Below are 22,929 nucleotides of genomic sequence, written 5' to 3'. Positions count from 1 at the left end.
TGGAAATCCATTAATTGTGATTGCTGATGTATGGGGCCCATAACAAATGTTGGGAAATAAAAAAATAAATAAATAAATAAATATGGTGTCTATTTGTGTCAACTGTATATGGTGTCGACACTTTACTGTCTACTTAGACATAGACATGGTCAGTCATCCAGATACCAACTCATCATGTATGGAAAGGTGTACATATCCATTTGTGAGAACTTTCCATGTAGAGAACCCTTTTGTTCCTCATTCAGCATCAGAGCACCGTAACCAACAAGCAGGGTACCGGGATCGGAGATACAGGCCATTAAATTGTTTATTCTATAAGTAGCAGCTCATTTAAGTGCAGCCAAATACACAGCTCCAGAACATACACATTTCTTTACATTTATGAACTTAAAACAGAAGACGTAAAATCTACACAGACTGGTAAAAACCAAGCGGCTGGCACAAAGAGCGGGAAACGAATGTCTCGTCTTTCTTTTCAGTGTTTTATTATCGCTATAGTCAGTCGGAACTGGATGTAAGCTTTGTGGTTAGTTTACAGTTAAATTATACACTCTGTAAATACTATATAACCAATTTAAAAGTTACGCGTACAGCAACAGAGATGTCCGTCGGAACAATCCGGGCAATTCGTCTGGGTCACCAAACAAACAAAAACAGGCAAAAAAAAAGGAAAATAATTAAAAAAACAAAATAATTATTCAAAAAAAAAAAAAAGTATCCTTTTTTTTGTGCAACTTGATTTACAAATGGTTACTGGTGCGCACACTGCACGCCTGGACCATGGTGGCTGCTCTCGTCGTCTGAGCTATCGTTGTAGGCCTCGCGCCTTTGGCCACCTGCAGAGCCACGGGTGCTGTCAAACTCTTGAAGGTCTACCTCCTCTGTCTCACCGCTGGGCGTGGAGGTCTCTGGTCTGGCTGGGAGCAGGTCTTCAAGTTCCTATGGGGTAGGGATAGGAAGAAAAGACAGTTCCTTGACATCAAAAAATAACTATGGCTTACAGTATATAGACCACAGCAATAACACCCGCAAGGCACGAATACAGTTAAAACCTTTTGGTTGCAGCTGTCATTATAAGGGGAAACACAGGTGCATCTAATGTATACATTCAGCTTAAAAAAATAAGAAAATGGTGGACAAGCCAGGCGTGAACAAGAGCCCAGTTTGGTTCATTTTATGGGTTTGCCACTGCCCCTTTCTAGACAAACAGCACGGGGCAAATCATTTTCAGTGTAATTGGGGGGGGGGGGGGGGGGGGGGAGGAGAATGTGGGAATGTTGTTCCAAAGGACAACATGTTGTTCAAGCACGCCTAGAGGACTGCGTTTGGGAGCCGATGCCCAGGAATGTGTAATGTACAGATGTGACTGACAACATTCTGCAGATGTAGGAAAGAGCTGGTCAGGTCCCATAAAGCTCTAGGAGCAGAATTGCCTGGACATATCTTCTCCATTGTCCCCTAAGCCTAAATACTGCGGACCTGACAGGCCTAAGGCTCAGCTGCAGACATACCCGCTATATACACTGCTCAAAAAAATAAAGGGAACCCTTAAACAACACAATGTAACTCCAGGTCAATCACACTTCTGTGAAATCAAACTGTCCACTTAAGAAGCAGCATTTCACATGCTGTTGTGCAAATGGAATAAACAGGTGGAAATTGCAGGCAATTAGCAAGACCCCCCCCCCCCCCCCCAATAAAGGAGTTGTTCTGCAGGTGGAGACCACAGACCACTTCTCAGCTCCTATGCTTTCTGGCTGATGTTTTGGTCACTTTTGAAAGCTGGCGGTGCTTTCACTCTAGTGGTAGCATGAGACGGAGAGTACAACCCACACAAGTGGTTCAGGTAGTGCAGCTCATCCAGGATGGCACATCAATGCGAGCTGTGGCAAGAAGGTTGGCTGTGTCTGTCAGCGTAGTGTCCAGAGCATGGAGGCACTACCAGGAGACAGGTCAGTACATCAGGAGACGTGGAGGAGGCAGTAGGAGGGCAACAACCCAGCAGCAGGACCGCTACCTCCGCCTTTGTGCAAGGAGGAACAGGAGCACTGCCCGAGCCCTGCAAAATGACCTCCAGCAGGCCACAAATGTTCATGTGTCTACTCAAGTGGTCAGAAACAGACTCCATGAGGGTGGTCTGAGGGCCCAATGTCCACAGGTGGGGGTTTTACTTACAGCCCAACACCATGCAGGATGTTTGGCATTTGCCAGAGAACACAGATTAGCAAATTTGCCATCTGTGCTCTTCACAGATGAAAGCGGGTTCACACTGAGCACATGTGACTGACGTGATAGTCTGGAGACGTCAAGGAGAACGTTCTGCTGCCTGCATCATCCCAGCATGATCGGTTTGGCAGTGGGTCAGTAATGGTGTGGCATTTCTTTGGGGGGGGCACACAGCCCTCCATGTGCTCGACAGAGGTAGCCTGACAGGTACCGAGATGAGATCCTCAGACCCCTTGTGACCCATATGCTGGTGCGGTTGGCCCTGTGATCCTCCTAATGCAAGACAATGCTAGACCTCATGTGGCTGAAGTGTGTCAGCAGTTCCTGCAAGACTGAGGCATTGATGCTATGGACTGGCCCGCCCGTTCCCCAGCCCTGAATCCAATTGAGCACATATGGGACATCATGTCTCGCTCCATCCAACAATGCCACCTTGTACCACAGACTGTCCAGGGAGGAGATCCCACAGGAGACCATCCGCCACCTCATCAGGAGCATGCCCAGGTGGTTGTAGGGAGGTAATCCAGGCACGTGGAGGCCACACACACTATTGAGACTCATTTTGACTTGTTTTAAGGACATCACATCCAAGTTGGATCAGCCTGTAGTGTGTTTTTCCACTTTAATTTCGAGCGCGACTCCAAATCCAGACCTCCATGGGTTAATAAATTTAATTTCCGTTAATAATTTGTGTGTGATTTTGTTGTCAGCACATTCAACTATGTATAAAACAAAGTATTTAATAAGAATATTTCATTCATTCAGACTAGGATGTGTTGTTAGGGTTCCCTTTATTTTTTTGAGCAGTGTATCATACCTCCAGTGCTATAGTGTGGTCAACTCCTTCTCTCAGCTAACTATACATCCGCCCCCCTCTCAGAGTGACCATTTAGATTATTAGTAATACACACAATCGCTGTAACAGTGACAATGCAGACAAGGGCTCACCGTGAGTTTTTCTGGATTAATCCAATTGTTTTCTGGAAACTGGACATCAAACTTAATGAACAGGTCACCTTTCTCAAAGGGGTTGCGATACTGCGGCATGCCCTCACCTCGGACAACACGTACAGAGCCTGGCCAAAGTAATAGGCACATAATTACACCTCACACCAAAAACCAGTCTACATGCTAACAATTCTCTGATCTTTATCCAGGCCTCATGTACAGGTGTCTGACGTTCTCCGGACTGGACAACCCATACACTAATGGGGATACATTACCTGGCTCAATTACTTTTCCCGGAGCATATTTCACCACAATCTGACGTGCATCGAGATGCTTGAAGGTGAACTGAAATCCGCACAAGGCCTCCACTAGCCCAATCTTGTGAGTCATGTGCAGATCATTGCCTTCTCTCTGAAAGATCTGGAAGATACGCATAGAATGAAATGCAGATAAACCAATCACAGACCAGCTTGGTACACACCCTTACTGAAGAAGCAGGGTCATTGGTGCTCCGCACCCTGGGGATCCGCACACATAGGAAACACATAAGGCTGATTCGAAGCAGGACATGCAAACGCTAATGCTGCGGATACGCCCACTTGCAACGTCCCAAGGCTCAGCGCCTCGGAGTGTCTTTAGGCCCTACCAAAATGAGATGGCTCCTATGGCCGGGGCAGATTCTCCACCTGACCATAGTGTACTGTTGCAGCACAGACCTATACCATCATCCAAATGCGTGCAGCATCTTATGCCTCGTCTTCTCCTAAAAGCTCTTCAAAGCTTCAGTCAGCAGGGCAGTACCCCTCTAGGGAAGTACACAGGTTCAGTACCCCTGTATGTATCAGAAAGTGCCATATACCTCTGGTAGTAAATTAAAAGTCACTTCAACCTAAAATATTAATATGAATTGGGGTGACAGCTTTACGGTATAATAATAATAATAGTAAGATTTATAAAAAAAAATAATGTAGTTCCTGTTTTATACCAGGGATCCCAAATTAATTTGGCATACCAGTTGCTTACTACATCTAGTATACATAGCTCAGTAATGATATGTTGCCCATGTCTGTGTCCCTCATTAGAGTACATCTAGTATATATTTATTCAGTACTGTTACTGGCTGTGCAATCACCATGTGGCGCCGCTGAATGGCTGCCTGGGTACTGCACAGCTCGGTAAATATGTTCCCCATGTTCGTGTCCCTTATTAGAATACATCTTGTGTATATCTGTATGTGTGAAGCACATCTGTACTGCCATTGTTGCCTGTTCCTTGTACTGATAACCCTTTGTATAGCAGTATGTGTATTGTTATTTTTAATGTCTGTAAAGCGCCTCGAGTCCTGTTGGAGAAAGTGCGCTATATAAATAAAACTTACTAACATGGTTCTATTAGATTCACGTTTTACAGGACAGATCCCAGCCGAGACCTGATAGGCACAAGATCCAGTGTAACCAGGAACTAATAACGTTTAATAGGTCAGCACTAGGTAGATCCAGGGGGCACAGGAACTATTGGCAGGATGGTAACAATGCCATAGCACAGACCTGGCCACACTGACCCTCCAGCTGTTGTGAATCTACACATCCCAGCATGCCCTGCCAAATTATCTAATGGTAAAACACTGGCAATGCATGCTAGGACTTGTAGTTTTACAATAGCTGGATAGCCACAGGTCGACCAGGCCTGTCATAGCACATTAGAGATTGCCCTATGTTCAGAGACTACAATGAGCACTACTGCCTATAGGCTTCGGACAAGTGAGGCACTGAGGAGGTACATGGGTAAACCTTGATGAGGTCAACCATTCACCCAAAGGCACATTTGGGACAAGAGCTTTGAAGGAACCAATATACTGCACCAATTACAAAGCCCCAGTCCAGTCCTCTGATTCTGCAGTCTCACCTCATTCTCTTTCTCCTGCAGCACCAGAACGATGTCTCCAGGTTCCACGCCTGGGGCCTGGTCTGCTTCTCCGGTAAAAGTGATTCTTTGTCCGTGCTTCATTCCTTTGTCCACATGAACCTCCAGAATTTTGACCTCTTTAATAACTTTTTTGCCTTCGCATTTTTTACAGCGATCTTTTTCATTAATCACTTCGCCTAGAACAATGAAACCACCGTTATAGATTTGTAGCATGCGGAAGAGAGGAGGAATCAGCAGAAATCTCCGTCTGCAGTCCACACACCTGGGTACATCCCAACCTCCCCCACCTCGTTAAACGCATATGTAGTTTAAATTTACCTCTGATCGACCATACCTGCCCCACTAAAACCTATCAAGCTGCATTAACACCGGGTACTATGCTAAGCCCTCTCCTACTCCTAGGCAGAGGCAGTAAGGGAGGGGGATTTATTCCAAGGGCACCATTGTTCCCCCCACAGCCCCAGCTGAAGCAGAAAAAGAGGGTGGGGGGCGCGATGTGATTCGGGAAGATCAAAGCAGTAAGGATGAAATCAGAGCGGCGGTACTGATGCTTATAAGTGCCACAATTACTGGGATAATGCCGGATCATCCTGGGGAGGAGGTGGATGGAAGACCTTTCCCATGGGGAGATGTATGTATGTATTTATGTATGAGGTGTGGGAGGAAGAGGATGCAATGGCAGTATAACTGTACACTACAGAAAGAATCCCCACGCCAGATATCCCCTACTCTGCCACTGGCCACCAAAGTGGAAGGCAAGTAGGATAAAACAGTTGAAGCCTTGTTACCTTCCCCGCTGCAGTCAGAGCAGACGGACTGCATCTGCTGTACCATCCCAGGAGCCAGCTGTCTGATCATTATGCGCATGCCTCGGCCTCTGCAAGCTGTACATTTCTGAACCGCGCCGCTCTTTCCGCCTTGTCTAGACAAAACACAATACACACAATGAGGTCATTACACAAGCTGCTGCGGGTAAGAGTGAAATAGAAAGTCCTGTTATTGCTGGCAATGGACGGACAGGACAGAGATAGTACATGGGCAGCAGCACAACATATGTTTCATCCATTGCCATCAGCACGGTCACAGCACACACCCACTTTTGGATGGATCCTATTAGCTGCTAGTCCCCCAGGACATAAATGTGTGGTTGAGGGATAGACATTGAGATCAATGTAAAGTTCTGAATAGGACATAGTGGAAATACTGGTACAGAATGTAAAGCTGGCCATGCGTTCTGTGCAGAGCACCGGAGACTGAGGATGTGCAGATCCCTTACCCATTACAGGAACTACACAGAACATTCTTGCTTAGCTGAAGTTTTGTCGTCTTTCCGTTGTACAAGTCTTCTAAGGATACTCTGTGGGGAAATGTGCGCAGTTAGTACAGTCACTACATTACAGCTTTGCTAAAACCTTTACATCCTAGAAAGAAGGACAGAGAAGAATGTCTTTTTTGTTGGCGCACAAAGATGAGTTTGAGAAAATTGTATATTATTAAAATTTCAATGTTTTAATTCATATGTTAAAATAAGTACTGTCCTATGAGTGAAATATTTTCCGGATATATGAGAAAATTCTTTTATCTTTTAATACTGTTTTTAAATTTTAAAATATTTATATGGTTGTCAGTGTCCTTTATATATTCTTAATTTAATTCTTGTTTCCAGGGGAGGTTAATTTTGATTATTTTTCTAGAAAAAATGCTTTTAATAAACTCCCACTGTGTCAAAACCGTGTGTGTTGTAGTTGTGGTTCCACTTCCTTAGTGAGTAATATAAGTGCTTTTATATACCTTAATTTCTTCTGTATATTCACAGACTCAATATCCCGTTTTATCAAACAGTTCCTGCGTATCTTTGTTTGTCAAATATCTTGCAAGATATGCTGGGATATTGGGTTAATGCAAGGCAGTCAAAATCGCAGATTTGAAGAGTATCCAGCAATTTAGCATACACACCATCAAATGTCTGCAAGATATTGGGTTGATGCAAGGCAATCCAACCCGCAAATTTACAGAGTATCCAGCAATTTGGCATATACACCATCAATAAGAGCAAAATATCTTCTACTAGTATATCGCCATTAGTTTTACTGGGTTTGCGGTGTATCCAAATTCTGGTACATACTCCGTCACTTTATTGTGACTTGTATTGGGTTTTACCCTTTATCAAACAGTTCCTGCGTATCCTTGCTTATCAAATATCTGCAAGATACGTTGGGATATTGGGTTGGTGCGAGGTAATTAGACCAGCAGATTTAAAGGGTATCCAGCGATTTTAGCATACACGTCATTTAGATATCTGCAAGATACGTTGGAATATTGGGTTGATGCGAGGCAATCAAACCCGCAGGTTTACAGAGTATTCAGCAGTTTGGCATACACACCATCAATTAAGATTAAATATCTTCTGCTAGTATGTCGCCATTGATTTTACTGAGTTTGCGGTGTATCTAAATTCTGGTATACACTCCGTCACTTTATTGTGATTTGTATTGAATTTTACCCATCTGCGGGTGTGTAGCAGTTGCACATTTATCAAAAATTTACTTACATCCTAGAAACCCTGCACACAATACCAGTTACTGCATGTTCACCAAGAAAGACCGTGCGTCACAGGCACATCAGTAACGCCATCACTGTTACATTACTCTTACATACCGCTCATGTGGCTCCAGTATAAACCCCACACGCAGCACAAAATCACCCTATAAAACTCGTCTCACTAATATCTAACCCAATATTTATCCAGCCCTCTCCCCCAAGCTAAAGATCCAAGCGCCAGTCCGCGCAGTTTGTAGCACTTCTGCTTCCCTCTGGCGCTAGTACTGTACCCTCTCCCTCTATTGCAGACATTTATAGATTGTCAGCTCTGACGTCCTGTTGGCCTTTTTTGGAAACAGAAAATACCTTTGTACAACTTGCATTCCTCAATCAGCTAACTTAGCAATTAGAACAGAATAGGTTGAAGCCCAACCAACATTCTTCAAGGACACATCTAGACATCTTGTAAGTGTTCTACTCACTTCAGTGGGTGCATCATGTCCTCTCCTCTCCTTCTGCCGTTACGACTTCGACTCTGCCCACCCATGAACCCAAACAGGCCCCCACCAAAGATGTGTGAAAATATATCATCCATGCCGCTGCCGCCACTTCCTTCCCGCAGGCCCTGCTCTCCATAGCGGTCGTACAGCTCGCGTTTCTCTGGGTTGGACAGGACTTCGTAGGCGAAGCTGATCTCTTTGAACTGCAATGGTGTGAGAATATGGACTTGTTCACACTGGTGTTTGCGGTATTCAATGTTACTATTGTCTTCAACTTTTAGTATAAGCGGATAGAGAAGATATACCTTATTCTTATACATTATACCACCACAGACTGAGAAAGAGCAATAACAGAGGCAACTCGCCGGGCCTAGCAGGTGGGAACGGTTACAGTACTAAAGGAAAGATGTATGAGCAGTGATAAGGGAGAAGTGAGCCAGAGAAGTGGCCCATGGCAACCAATCAACACTGAATTAGCAGCTGATTGGTTGCCATGGGCCACTTCTCCTCTGTCTCACTTCTCCTCCCTGATCATTGCTTCGTACATCTACCCTTCAATAACTCTTTACCTAATGTATTGGCGGGGAACACTGGTGATATGGGAAGTACAAGACATGAACGGGGCAGAGGATGGCAGTGCTAGTGAATTTACATGCTAATAAACCCACTTTATATTCATTAACGATGTCTAAAATACTGGGCATCAGGAGAAGCGCCACAAACCACAGAGGCAGACCTTACATGGGTTTTAATGGTGGGGGTTTTTATAATCTAGCACTTATAACGGCGTCTGTATTAAAATCAGAGGCATCTTGTTTGATCGCCACTAGATATGGGGCAGTACTTAATTTCAGCACTATTTCCGACTGGGCAAATAGTGCCCCCGCCTATTCAATGCCACAGTCTCTGACAGCATTGAAAGCGGATTTTGACTTTGATCTGACTTTGAAACAGGTCAAATCCGTTTTGTCGGAAACGGACGCAGATTGTCGACAATCCAAAGCCGTTGTCGCCGGCGCGCCCACTTTTCACCATTCAACAGGTGGAACATTGAATTCCAGAAACCAACTACTGTGAGGTGGGCAAACAACTGCGCTTGGTAAGAGGGTAGTCCGTCCCCCAATAAAAAAAAAACACAAAAGAAAACAGTGTACCAGCGCTGACTGTGTTATAATAAAAGGAAAAAGGGTTAGGTATGGTTTTCTTACTTAATACGATTTATTATTAATAAATCACAATTATAAAAAAATATATTTTAAATCATATTAATAAAATCAAAAGGCCAATAGGGAACACTGGTTATTTGGACTAAGGCCTTTTTCCAGTATTGCTAAGGCAGCAAAATTCTCTTACTATCTCTGCTACAGAGGATCCAGTGCTAAATTAGGGAATGTGTCAGCTATCAGCCAATTAAACTGCACTATTGATGCCTGTCACAGGGCACAATGGGAATTCTGCGTTTGCAGATAATTACATAGTACATTATTCATATCATCATAAGACACCAGTCATCCTGCACTGACTGATGACTGTGCTGTAACTGTGCCAATAAGGTGAGTAATAGTTACACAAGCACAGTGCACGCGGTTACCTTATCACCAGCATTTGGGTTCTTGTCCGGGTGGTATTCCTTGGCCAGCTTGCGGTACGCCTGTACAAGTGACAAGAGAGGGTTGTCTTAATGAACATTACTCTATATGACCTTATTGTGATGATGCAGGAGATTCAGGGTGACCTCATTTCAGAAAACTATCAAAAATAACAATGACAAGGACACTTCCAATCACAACTAATGTTATAGTATTTGTAACTAGCTAAGGCTACCGGCGTTACTTGGGTTTGGTTGTGCAATTAGCATTTCTTAAACTTAAGCTTAAAACAAGAGAAGGATCGACAGCTCTTACAACAGACCCAGAAGTGGCTGCCTGGTGTCATCTGAAGTTCTTATTCAAATCCGTCCAGCGGAAGCCTCTGAACATGTTCCCCACGTCCATAGTGTGCCCAGCATACACCTCTCTGTGGTCAATTCCCGAATTTTAGCAATTTTTAAATCCCATATCCTCTCTACCCCCATATCTTCCCTGATCCACTTTATGTAGTGGCCGGCCCCTGGGGTCAGGATTAAGGGCGTTAGTGGCCGTGAACCTAATCTGGACACAATCAAGCAAATTTGCATTTGTTTTGTCCAAATGCATACCGGACAAACAGACAAATAACAGACAACAAACAAGTAATGCTGCCCATACACTAGGTCGGTATTGCATACAATCCTTTGACTTCAACCACATCTGTGCGATAAATCAAAGGATTGTATACACGTTGAATGGGTCACCCGACACGATGCATGGGCCCGCCGGTCGAAGGTCACAATTGTGCACATAATATCTGTCAAATTGCATTAGTGATCACATGCAGTTTTTAACCACATGAGATTGTTTGCAATGCGATCAGTGGCAGGAGTGCTGGCAGCATTTAGGAAGGGGGGCAGCAGGAGCGCTGGAGGAGTGTTCAGGGAGCAGGCAGCAGGAGTGCTGGCAGCAGTGTAGTGTAGAAGGGCTGGCGTGCAGAGGGGGCAGAATTTGAAAACAACATTTTAAAACACAGGATGGCCCTCTGATTGGCTGAGAGAGCTTTCAACCCAATCAGCAGCTGCCTGAATGTGAGGCCTCTGATTGGCTGAGAGAGTCCTCAGTCAATCAGAGGGCCACCCGGTGCTGTAAATAGTTACACCGCCGCCAGCCATCTTCCAGCACCCGATGTGGCATCACAGATGGCATGCCACATCGGGTGCTTGAAAAAAGCACTTGGGCACCTTAAGATGCGATGGGACAAATCATTGCATCTAATCTGATCGCATAGGTGTAAGGGCACCATTAGAGAACCACTGGAATTGCTGCACCATATGAGAAACTTAATACATATTAAAATGGCGGTAAAGACTAACGGACCATCAAACAATAACCTTCCAATTATGGAGGGCTGTGTCACACTCAGGCAGGAATCTGGTGGATGGAACGAGTTATAATGAGATTGGAGCGTGCCAGTCACTAGTAATCGCCTAACGTCACCAGCTTCTGCCACTATTCTCACATAAAGCCACCCCCCCAAAAAAAAAATAATAATAATAATCCAATGCTGTTGTGTAGAACACAACCTATATAGAGAATTGGGTGGAATCAGTGTCAACATTTCTACTAGCAAACCTCCTGAGGCAGAAACGTGCAAAAAGTTTCCGATTGGGCACTCAAACCGGACTTTTCGTTTTGTTGGCACTTTGATTCGCTTTTGTTTCCACGGTTAGTTGATCTTCTTTGTTGTGCACCCAAAAAAGCATTTAAACACCTACAGTAAATAGACTAACAAATTTCACCACCACCACCACCATCCCCGACAGACTGAGGACCTACTTGTTTGTCATTCTATGTACAACACCATCCACCGACAAAACGTATCTCCTGATTGTCTGATTTGTTGGCTTTCACTATAAATATTTGGTACTTGTTTCCTAGCACGGCGCCCATCGCATCGCATACCATAAGGCATACGATGGTATCCGATGTTATACAATTTTAAATTGTATACCATCGAATTGTATGCCATTGTATGGCATATACAATGGTAAACGATTTTAAATTGTATAAGCACCTTAATGGGTGTTTTTAATGTTAAATGTGCCCCCTATAAGAAATAATTGTATAAGCATCGTAATAGGTGCTTACAATGTTAAAAGCACCCCCATGCCATCCGTACTATCAAGGCGCCCATCGCATCGCATACCATAAGGCATACGATGGTATCCGATGTTATACAATTTTAAATTGTATACCATCGAATTGTATGCCATTGTATGGCATATACAATGGTAAACGATTTTAAATTGTATAAGCACCTTAATGGGTGTTTTTAATGTTAAATGTGCCCCCTATAAGAAATAATTGTATAAGCATCGTAATAGGTGCTTACAATGTTAAAAGCACCCCCATGCCATCCGTACTATCAATGCCAACCCGAAGCATGGCGAGTGCAGCGAGCCCGCGAGGGGCGGCGGTACGCGTCCTCCGACCTTTCCATACCCCCACTATCCACGTCAGTGTGGCGTCGATTTTATATAGTGTGGCGAGCGCAGCGAGCCCGAAGCGTGGGGACGCGGAATACATGTGAAGTAATGCGCGTTCCCTCGCGGGGCTCGCCACACTATATAAAATCAACTCCACGCCGACGTGGATAGTGGGGTATGAAAAGGTCGGAGGACGCGTACCGCAACCGCTCGCCACACTTTGGGTTGGCGTTGATAGTGGCGGTGGCATGGGGGTGCATTTAACATTGTAAGCACCTATTAAGGTGCTTATACAATTAAAAATCGTATATACAATTTAAAATCGCATTGCATTGTATGCCATATACAATTTTAAATTGAATACAATGCCATACGACTGAATATCGTGGGCGCCGTGCTAGGAAACAAGTACCAAAAATTTGCATACTTATGGCATAAAGATGGATGCAGGCTATCCCATGCAAACCTTATTTTTTGAGCCATCGCACCTACCCATTTTCACTCAATAAAGAATAGACATCTACCAAGCCTCCAGACTAGCTTGTTCCTCATATACTTCCTCCGATTCAGGGCACCGCACGTGAACACCTCCACAGAAATGTGACACTGGCTGTATATTATTTTCAGAGACATTTATCCCGTGATGAGTAATATGCCCTGGCTGTAACTGGTCGGACCTGCTGCCTTTGTTTTCCCAGAGCAATGTTACACAGATGAGACTCCATATCAGTCCAACATTATGTGAAGATACTGAAAGATGTCAGTCATTCCTTGTCCGTCAGTGTCACTCTCCTCTGCCAGAGGTGATTTCACATGTAAATCGGTGCTTTTTATAAATAGTGCCTATGGATCGAATTGTAAATGCACATTCAGTCCCCTTGAATTTTCAGGCAGAATATTTGGTACTTATGTAGTATCTGGGCTGCCGATTTCTAAATCGGGTCGGATCGGGAGATCGCATCGCATCGCATGCGACCATGCGATTCGATGCGATGACCCGATTTTTCCATAGGAATCAATGTTAAAATGGACTGAGTCCATTTTAACATGGAATTCAATGGGAAAAATGGGTCCTTTTCATACCCCTACTATCCAAGTGGGCATGGAGTTGGATATAAACCTGTGGCGAGCGTAGCGAGCCACCGAGCCCGAAGCGTGGCGAGCGAAGCGAGCCCCGCGAGGGGACGAATACCGTCCCCTCGCGGGGCTCGCTTCGCTCGCCACGCTTCGGGCTCGGTGGCTCGCTACGCTCGCCACAGGTTTATATCCAACTCCATGCCCACTTGGATAGTAGGGGTATGAAAAGGACCCATTTTTCCATAGGAATCATTTTAACATTGATTCCTATGGAAAAATCGGGTCATCGCATCCGATATCGGATGCGATGCGATATCGCATCGCATCGCATCTGATTGTATGCCTTAACTTAAGGCATACAATCAAAAAATCGGCAGCCCAGATACTACATAAGTACCGAATATTTTAATGTTCTCAGCACCGCAGGTTAAAAAGGGACAATTAGCATACATAGAAATCTGCTCCGCCGATTTAAGAAAGGTTCTGAATAACTGGGGTTCCTCTGTGCTGCTGGGTGCAAACCGCCCTCAGGCCCCCTCCCCAGGCAGCAGAGACCTATTAAAACAGGCATGTCCAAACTATGGCCCTCCAACTGTGAAACTACAAGTCTCATCATGCCTTGCCACAGTTTTAATATTTGGGATTGCTAAAACTATGTCAAGGCATGCTGGGATGTGTAGTTTCACAACAGCTGGAGGGCCACAGTTTGGACATGCCTGTATTAAAAGGACTGCCTCCTGCTCCTCTCATTGGGAGACCAGAGAACACCAGCACAAATGCTGCAACAAATACCCACGTAGGACTTTTAGGAATTATATTAGCAGGATGGGGAGCCAATAAAAATCATCCATTATTTATTTTCAGTGAAATTTGACAATTCCAATCAAGAACTGTACCGAAATGCAAATTGTAGGAGCGGATCAGTAATCAATATTCAGATGTGCTAAGATTTCTGCCATCAGATTTTTTTTTTTTTTAAAGGTGATTTTATTGGGCTTAAGACAAGATAATTTCAGATTGTTGCAATGCGGAATTTATATTTAAAAAAACATAAATATAATAACATAATGAGGTGTTCTCACTAATGAGATAACTTTGGGGGCCCAAACTGCAAGCCATTGCCAGGGAGGGATCCTTCAGATCACTCTCCAGGAAAACATTGAAGATCGTAGATCTACTAGGGCTAAGGTCCAAAATGCTTGGTAAATTCGACAGTTAAGCCACTCGCCACTCTCCCCCCCCCCCCCCCCTCCCAAAAAAAAAAAAAATACAATAAAAAAACCATGGGGTCTGTTTTGTACTGGAATCCAGTACAACTCAACAAATATGTTACATGAAAATATACACAGCATTATTAAGACGTCACACAAAACTTATACAGTATCAATATTTGTATTCTGACAAGTTTAATAGGATAGCCTCTGCTGGGAACCTCACATGACTAAGCAGCTTATCAGCCCTGTACATATGTAATAACTTTGATGTTATTTATTTGCACTTTCGGTTTATTTGCATTTTTTATTTTAGGACAGAATCTAAAAAATTAAAATAAAAAACACGCATCCAGAAATAAGTGGGCTCCATAATGCCCAGCGGACTTTGCAATTTTCTGATGCACAAAATATACTGTAATTAGGCTGTGACAGATGCAGATAAACCCATCTGCAACAAGAAGCCAATGGTGACATCATGGACTTTCCTTGTCCTATGTCATCATGGTCTTATTTGGGGTGATGGCGGAGATGGGGAATCCCTCGTAATGACAGCTTAAGTTTGGTATAAATAGAGCACGGTGGCTCTTCTTTCCCCCTGGACTTGGCGGCATGCTAATGACTGTACTATATAGTATTGCTGTAATGCACTATGGAGGTGTGTATGTCTGTGATGTCACCAACAGGCAGACATGCTGACAGTACTATTTTAGCCTAAAACTAACCCTATTTGCAGCCGCTCTAACAGCATGTCTACACTGTTACCCTCGGTAACTCAATATCAATAGTCAGTCAGACCATGTTAACTGGGGGCTATATACTTAAAATTAAGTATTACCGATTTATTGAGCGCATTCTCTAGGTGACCTTCTAAAAGGCTTGGGCTCCAGGAGAACATATCTAACCTACAAGGGACTAGGTGCATTGTCCTTATGACTGTCCCTGCGCTGTCCGGGTACTAAGGTACCCAGCGAGCTATACCATGGGCAGGATGTTATAGCAAGCACATGGCTAGTGTATAAGAGCAATCAGATGGAAGTGCCACTAGGATCAAGAATGATCTCACGGTATCGACTGCATACAGGCTTGTACAATGACACGACGGGGCCGCAGCAAATGACATGGGGAGGAGCCGATTGCATCATTAGATAACAGGTTAGTGGCTTCATTTTCAACCTGAATGAATATACAAATAATTAACTCAGAGGCGATTTATTAATACAGCGGAGGCTTTAGTGGTACATTATCAGTAAGGAAAGTAAGATAAGACAGCATTTTGGGAAACGTAGTAGTAATGTTGGTAACTAGTATGGACAGTTGTGTAATGACTTAGAAAAGGTGCTGGAGAGGGGATACTTGCAATCAGTAGGTAGGTAAGGAACATTTAAGCAACACTATAACCTAGGTGCACATTATAAGGAATGGAGAGTCCTGCAATATACTGTAAGCTCTGGGGGTTAGTATTGGGGGTCAGGCATAATTATATGGGAATTTCTGCTCTGGGCCCAAGCAGGGGGGCAGCTGTGTAATTCTAGTATCATTAATGATGGATAATGAACATTAGGGTGGCACTAACCTGAGTGTACAGGTCAAATTAGGCAGAGTCCTGGAGCGTCAGCTCTGCTGGTTAGTATTGGTAATGTTACTACCCCTCCAGGGCAGCTGAGCAATAGCAATGAATAATTAGGTGACACTATAAGATGGGTGTACAGGTGCAGTATTAGGGATTGTGTGTCAGCTCTGGGGGTTAATATGGGGGGGGGTCTTGGAGAGTGTTATACTCAAGACTTTCCTATTTACTCAAGTATTTCCTTCAGTCCCTTAAGTATTGTTTATGAAAAGCTTTTCTGTACTGTATTACATTTATTCTGTTAAGCGCCTTGAGTCCTATTGGAGAAAGAGCGCTATATAAAATTATTATTATTACCCCTCCAGGGCCAAGCAGCTGAGCAAAAGTAACAAGCAGGTGCCACTATAAGCTGTGTGTACATGCAAAATATAAGGGATGGAGTGACAGCTCTGGGGGTTAGTATTAGGATGGGGGGTATTAGGAATTGAGTGTAAACTCTGGGGGTTAGTATTAAAGAGGTGGGAGTATTAGGGATGAAGTGTCAGATCTGGGGGTCAGTGTTGGGGGGTATTGTGGATGGAGTATCAGCAGAGTGGGGTAGTATTGGGGATGGAGTGTCAGCTGCAAGGGTTAGTATTTAGGGTGTATTAGTATGAAGGGAGATAGTATTGGGGGTTACTACCCCTCCAGGCCCAGGCAGGGAGGCAGCTGAGTAATGGCAATGCTAGAGGAGGAGGAGCCAGGAGGTACGGGATTTCCCTACTCGCCCCTGCGCTGCCCCCACCTCCCCGGCCGGCAGTGACCGTGACCCCCGCCTCCCCCGTGCCCCGGCCCCGCTCCCCCAGGGCCCTCGCTCACCTTCTTCAGCTCGTTCTCGGTGGCGCCCGGCGGCACCCCCAGCAGGTCGTACAGCTTGGTGTCAACGACGTTGGCCATGGCGGAGCGGCTGAGACGACAGGGACCGGAGCAGGAGACGGGAGAAGCAGCGACCGGTGCCGAGGGCAGAGAGAGGCCGGAAACGAGCTCAGGAACGTCACTGGCTCACGTGATCCGCCGACGTCACTTCCCAGCGCCCCGCCCACCCACGGGGTTACCGGTATCTAAGAATCGGATACAGGGCAGGCTGCACTCACTGTGCCTGCCCTGCCCGGGGGATGGACACTGGACAGCGGGGCACCTGGGGCTCACACTGATATATCCAACCTGCTGCTGGGGCATCCAGGGCCATAGCAACCAATCACTTGCCAGCCTTCATTCTGTGCTGTATACTATACATGGTAACTAGAGTCTGGTTTGTTGCTATGGGTTACCCGTTTATCCTCTTCAGAATAACCATAATGGCAGCGTAGTCCCCATGGGAACGCTATGTACTATGGAGTTTAATCAATGCAAGGAAGCAAGACGGTAATTTAACTATCGATGATTAAACAGCACATTTGCCAAAGGCATACCTCCAAACATGACCCTCTCCAGGAGGGACACAATGCTCTGCTTCTGGACTTTCCTCTTAATGTATCATTGTCATCACCTGTGGTGAAACACCTTTCTTATTAGTAAACCTGTTGAAAACAGGTGATGGTAATCATACATTAAGAGGAAAGTCCAGAAGCAGAGCATTGTGTCCCTCCTGGCATGGGTCATGTTGGGAGGTATGGCCAAAGGGGTGGGATCCTCACCCCTACATGCAGTAGGGGTAGGATCCTCACCTATGTGCGGTAGGTAGGTTCTCCTTGTATGCGGAGTAGGGATGGCCATCGATGGCAATAGTGTAACTGGCTGTTGATAGTGTAAAACTGTGCAATGGATGACCATCAATATTTTTACCTATCGATGGTAATCCATTTTGTTTGACTGATCAAAACATGGGGGCGGGGCTATGCACAGTGTTCTGGGACTTTGAAAAAACCTAAAGCAAATCATCGGTTTTGCTGTGTCATTGATGGACAGAAACCATCTGCTTCTCCCCCATCGATGGCAAAAGTATTTGACGTCAGCCATAAACCATTGATGTGTAGCCACCTGAAGGAGGGTTACCTTATGGATGCGGTGGGGGTCGTGCTTCCCCGATCTCACGGATCTCAGTCGGGAGTCTTCTCTTGATGCAGGAATGGACACAGAACACTCGACAGCCGGATTAGGTTGACCTTTTATTTTAACACCGGTCACTGAGAACGTCAACCTCTTTCAGATGATAACTTAATATTTTCACAACGTCACAATACAATAAATGCGGTACACTATACTCTATGCAAAAACAGCACGAACACGAGCGATAATGCATGAATCACAGTGACACACCAACCAAAGACTATGGAGTTACCGGTAACCCTGAGTCACTCCGTACCCGGCCTAGCACTGTAGTTTGACCAATCACTACGAATCTCTGCTGGACAGGCGCGCGGGCCCACTGTCGACAGCTAAATACAGTGTTAGTGCCGAATACAAGTGACCTTTACCACCAACCGTTATACTAACAAATAACTTTAATACATTACATCACAACAATACTTGTCTAACCCTAAGTTATCTATCAATAAGACCGGTCAGTCTCGACAAGGGCCTATGCATAGGACTTAATAGGGCTGGTTACTTTTCCGGTTGATTCTATATGAGGCCACAGTTTGATCGTTGAACCACCGGGTGGCGCTAGTGTTCCCATAACTATGTTCCCGGGGGAAAAGGTAAACTATCACAGATCCGGATAGGCTGTCCTAACTTTTCCAGGGTTTTGCACTAAGTCCACTACAGTGCCCACTCCAGGAGGCTGCAATGGCGAATGGTAAGGGCGATGAAGGGGGAGGTCTTAGGGAAGGTGTTGACGATCAGGATTCCGCCCTGGATGAGTAAGTCTTCGCCGGGGCTGTGTACCCTCCATGGACTGCTATTGCGGGCGCCTGGGCGTTGCCACAATCAGCTACACAGGGTTGCTGGCTGGAACAGGTGTGGGGCCGGCAACTGAACGGGGTGTGCTAGCTGGGGGGAACAGTGTGCAGTAGGGTACCTGTAGCTGCTGCAGGTGCTGGTTCCGACCAGTCTCGACCTGTCGTCCCCAGTATCTAGGCTCTGCTGTCCGCTGGGCTCTCACTTGGGCCTTGCACTGCTGGGCCTTGCACTGCTGGGCTCTCTGCTGCTGGGCTCTCTGCTGCTGGGCTCTCTGCTGCTGGCCTCAGTGCTGCTGGGCTCAGTGCTCCTGGTGACGTCACACGCCACCTCTGTGTCCCGCGAGGGAGCGGGAGTCGCTGCTGCCCCCTGCTCTTGGTAGCACTTCCCGGCACCACTAATCCTTCTGAGAGGCCAGCCGTTGCCCTCCTCACTGCTGCCGGCTATTTCCCTTCCGTGCCCGGTGCGGCTGGGGAGTCAGGCGCTGCTGCGCTTCCACTCCTGGCACCCTCACTCCACTCGGGGTCGGCAGGGGTCACCACGACGCAAGGCTCTCTCCTCCTGCGCTCCGGTGACGTCACACGCCTCCCTGCTTCCTCCAGCACCTCGTCTGATGGGCTGCACCGCGATCACCCCTGCTCGTTCCCCGCTCGGGTCCACGCTGTCCCGCTCCTCTCTGCCCTCACGTGAGTTCCTTCTTCCTTCCCCCCCTACACGTCAGTTCCTGGCGTTTTCCTCCTATCACCGGCTCCACTGTCCTGCCAGTCACTGGGCCCTCCCGCCTCCTCCTGATTTAACCCTGTCAGGGTTTGCCAGAGTGTCCCCCGGGGATTGTATTAACCCCAGAGTTACTGGGGGTTACAGATGATTTCAAATCATCAATGGCCATCCCTAGTAGGGAATGAATCTGCACGTGGTAGGGGTAGGATCTCCACGTACATGCACCAGAGTAGGATATCCACAAATGCGCAGTATTGTAGGATCCACGCATATACGGTAGTTCTTTATATCCTTTTGGCATGTCCTCCTTTTTTAATATTTCATTCTTGTACCGAGTATAGAAAACCAAAGTCACAATGCTGGCATTAAAGTAGGTATCCATGAGATAAATAAACCCCCTATCCTTTCATAGATGTGGTATAGTTCACAGACAAAGTGTATTTATTTCTCTTTCATCTATCCTGGTGATGCAGCTTGACCTCGGGATGTGGGAGGGTCCGAAGGAGCCAGGCACCTATGCTAAACCTTTTCAGGGGCAGGCTCCTCCCCCCAGCATCCCATCATACCTCAGTTGCGTTTAGGTGCCCACAGGAGTGGGTGCTATGCTGAATAGGCTGTGGGATGCAGCCCAGGAAGAGTCACACTGCTGTCAGGCAGGCACAGTGTGAGGATTCTGTAAGCGCAACTGACAGCGCAGCAGGAACTGACAGAAGCGCGTCCTGTCAGCGTCCTGCGCGCAGGGAGACTCTGTCTGGTCTCCTTGCGCAGCGCTTTATACTTTCATTACAGGAAAGTCTCCTGGACCCGGGGGACCCCCGAACCGGCTCCCCACAGGGGGGGATCGTAGGGGACGGGGTCTCCGCGATGGTGGGCGCCATCTTGGAATCGGGTTTACAGGCTGGACTCCTTTGGAGGGCGCAGCCTGTTACAGCATACCCTCCAACATGACCCATTCCATTAGGTACAAAATGATCTGCTTCTGGACTTCTTCCTTAATTTAGGATTGCCTTCACCTTTGCTGGAACTCCGTTATCGTCACTGAACTAGTTCAACACAGGTGACTGTGATTATCAATTAAGGAAGAAGTCCAGAAACAGAGCATCTTGTACCTAATGGAATGGGTCATGTTGGAGGGTGTGTTACAGGACTATCCCAAGTGATCCCCGGCAGAGGGGGGGGCACTTAGGAGAGGAGAAGCAGTACAGAGGAGCGGCTTACAGGGGGCAGTTGGCGCCAAAAGACACAGACCCCCGCTGTGGCAGGGACATTTGGTCTCTTCCTTCACTCTGTTTTTTGGCGCCTTTGGGAAGTAGTGAACACGGAGCTGAAAGTTTCCTTGCAGTGTGACAGCTTTCTTCTGAGCCACGCTACCCTTGCTGACTGACATGGCGTTTTTACGCCTCTCACCATCGCCCCAACACCGCAGGAGCACCAGGGCAACGATCCGCTCTATGGATCAGCACCTTACCCCCATGCCAAGCTCAAAAAGCCGCGCTCAAAGGGAGCGTGAAAAACGGGACAGAGAATCCAAGATGGCGCCCGCCACTGCAGACAGCGTGCTCATCCAGCAGACTCCTTCCCGCAGCACCGCGCAATCACAGGCAGACATCCAAGGGAATAAAGTTGACTACCCACTGCCTGGCTCCCCTGGGAACCCCCCGGACACAGCACAACAGGTACTACCCGACCCCTCATACCCGGTCACGTATGGGGACATGGCGCAGGCAATTAGATTGGCTATAAGCCCCCTGCTAAAAGAGCAAACTGCAGAAATAACTAGGCAGATAGCTCAACTCAATCATAGAATGCTTGTGACTGAACACAGAGTGGGTGAAAATTTTACAGCAGTGGAAGAGTTAAAGCGTGAATCACATAGGCATACCAAGGAACTGTATCAGGTCCACAATAAGCTGCAGGACCTTGAAAATAGATCCCGAAGGAACAATCTAAGGATCATAGGGGTGCCAGAAACTGTCAAGGGACAGGAACTTTATGATTTTATAAAAATCACACTACCAACTCTACTTGAGGTCCAAAGCCGGTGCGACGATATGGGGATAGAGTGGGCACACAGGCTGGGCCCACAAAGGCCACAAGAGGGAGCCAGACCCATTATATTCAAAACCCTAAACTATCTACACAAAGAGCTGTTATGGGGCGCTTCAAGACGGCACAAGAATCTTGAATGGGAGGGGAACAGAATTCTCATTTTCCAAGACTACTCGGCCGAACTGGGCAAAGCCAGGAAAGACTTCTCCCCCCTTTGCTCCCACTTGATCAGAGACAATAGAAAATTTGCATTGCTATACCCAGCGAAACTACGCATCTACACGGGAACCTCCTTTGATGACTTCACGTCCCCCCTAGATGCGGAAAAATTCCTAGAAAAAGAGCGGGCAGAACACAGACCCCAACATCAAATAACTGATTGTGACTGACTTTGCATCTAAGATAAAGGCAAACTTAAGAATGCCATGACACAATACTATGCTTACTTAGGGGACTATCTCTTACATATCCGGACACGAGATTATACTCCCCAAGACGCACACCGGAGTGTGCTGCTTCACCACCCTTACAACTGATAATCACCAGACTGGGAACAATTACTATTCCACTCAAGAATAGAACTCCCCCATCCGCATTTCACCCTTGCCAACCCCCCCCCCCCCTCACCCAACAAACCACAGAAGCTGGCTGACATGCCCCCACCATGCGGAACTACCCAAGATGACCTCACCCACCCAACCGAGTTACACCCTGACTATGCAACGATGGACACTATAATTTGTCGCATTTAGGGCACAAGCCTTAGGAGCAAGGCTATGCTCTCCCGAGTTGTACGATAAGTGCCTACACTATCTTTAATATTAGTACGGAAGTTGATTTAGAAATGTTGAATGCTCTAATGTTTTCCCCCGTTTCATATCTGTCTCTCACCCTAACTATCCTTTCCACCCCCCCTCCAATCCCAACCAGGAACATGGCTACCAGGACCAACATAGCACAAGATCACTGGGTTGTGAGTATGAGATGCCTTTATCTGTCTATGATGCTTACAAATGTCTATTAAGCTAGGTTCATGGAATGTAGGGGGCATCAACTCCCCCTGCAAACGTAAGAAAATCTTGTTGTATCTCACAAAAATGCATATTGATATTGCTTTCCTTCAGGAAACCCACCTCACGGCAACGGAAACATTAAAATTATCCACATTAGGGTGGAAAGTACAAGCCTCCGCTCCTTATACTTCCAAAGCCAGAGATTTAGTGA

General features: G+C 46.2%; 1 protein-coding gene across 1 annotated transcript; it reads right to left on the bottom strand.

Moving 5' to 3' along the window:
- Nucleotides 1–289: 289 nt before the first annotated feature.
- DNAJA2 (DnaJ heat shock protein family (Hsp40) member A2) lies at nt 290–17,108 on the bottom strand. Its single transcript, XM_083165440.1, has 9 exons — nt 16,915–17,108; nt 9,733–9,792; nt 8,124–8,344; nt 6,377–6,457; nt 5,889–6,022; nt 5,080–5,276; nt 3,450–3,594; nt 3,175–3,302; nt 290–939 (listed from the first exon to the last, which is right to left on the bottom strand). The coding sequence occupies exons 1-9, from the start codon at nt 16,990–16,992 to the stop codon at nt 751–753; spliced, it is 1,233 nt and encodes a 410-aa protein (XP_083021566.1). The 5' UTR covers nt 16,993–17,108; the 3' UTR covers nt 290–750.
- Between the last annotated feature and the right edge of the window lie 5,821 nt (nt 17,109–22,929).

Source organism: Crinia signifera, chromosome 11 (genome assembly GCF_055691185.1).
Source record: "Crinia signifera chromosome 11, ASM5569118v1, whole genome shotgun sequence".
NCBI lineage: Eukaryota > Metazoa > Chordata > Amphibia > Anura > Myobatrachidae > Crinia > Crinia signifera.
This window is presented reverse-complemented; position numbering and strand designations above follow the sequence as displayed.

Bases quoted from the DNA above. Each gene is read 5' to 3' on its own strand.
- DNAJA2 (XM_083165440.1), bottom strand. From the start codon at position 16,992: ATGGCCAACGTCGTTGACACCAAGCTGTACGACCTGCTGGGGGTGCCG. The intron at 8,345-9,732 runs GTAACCGCGTGC...ACACCATTGCAG, and splicing joins ACCCAAATGCTGGTGATAAG to TTCAAAGAGATCAGCTTCGC. The intron at 3,303-3,449 runs GTAATGTATCCC...TACTTTGGCCAG, and splicing joins GGGAAAAGTAATTGAGCCAG to GCTCTGTACGTGTTGTCCGA.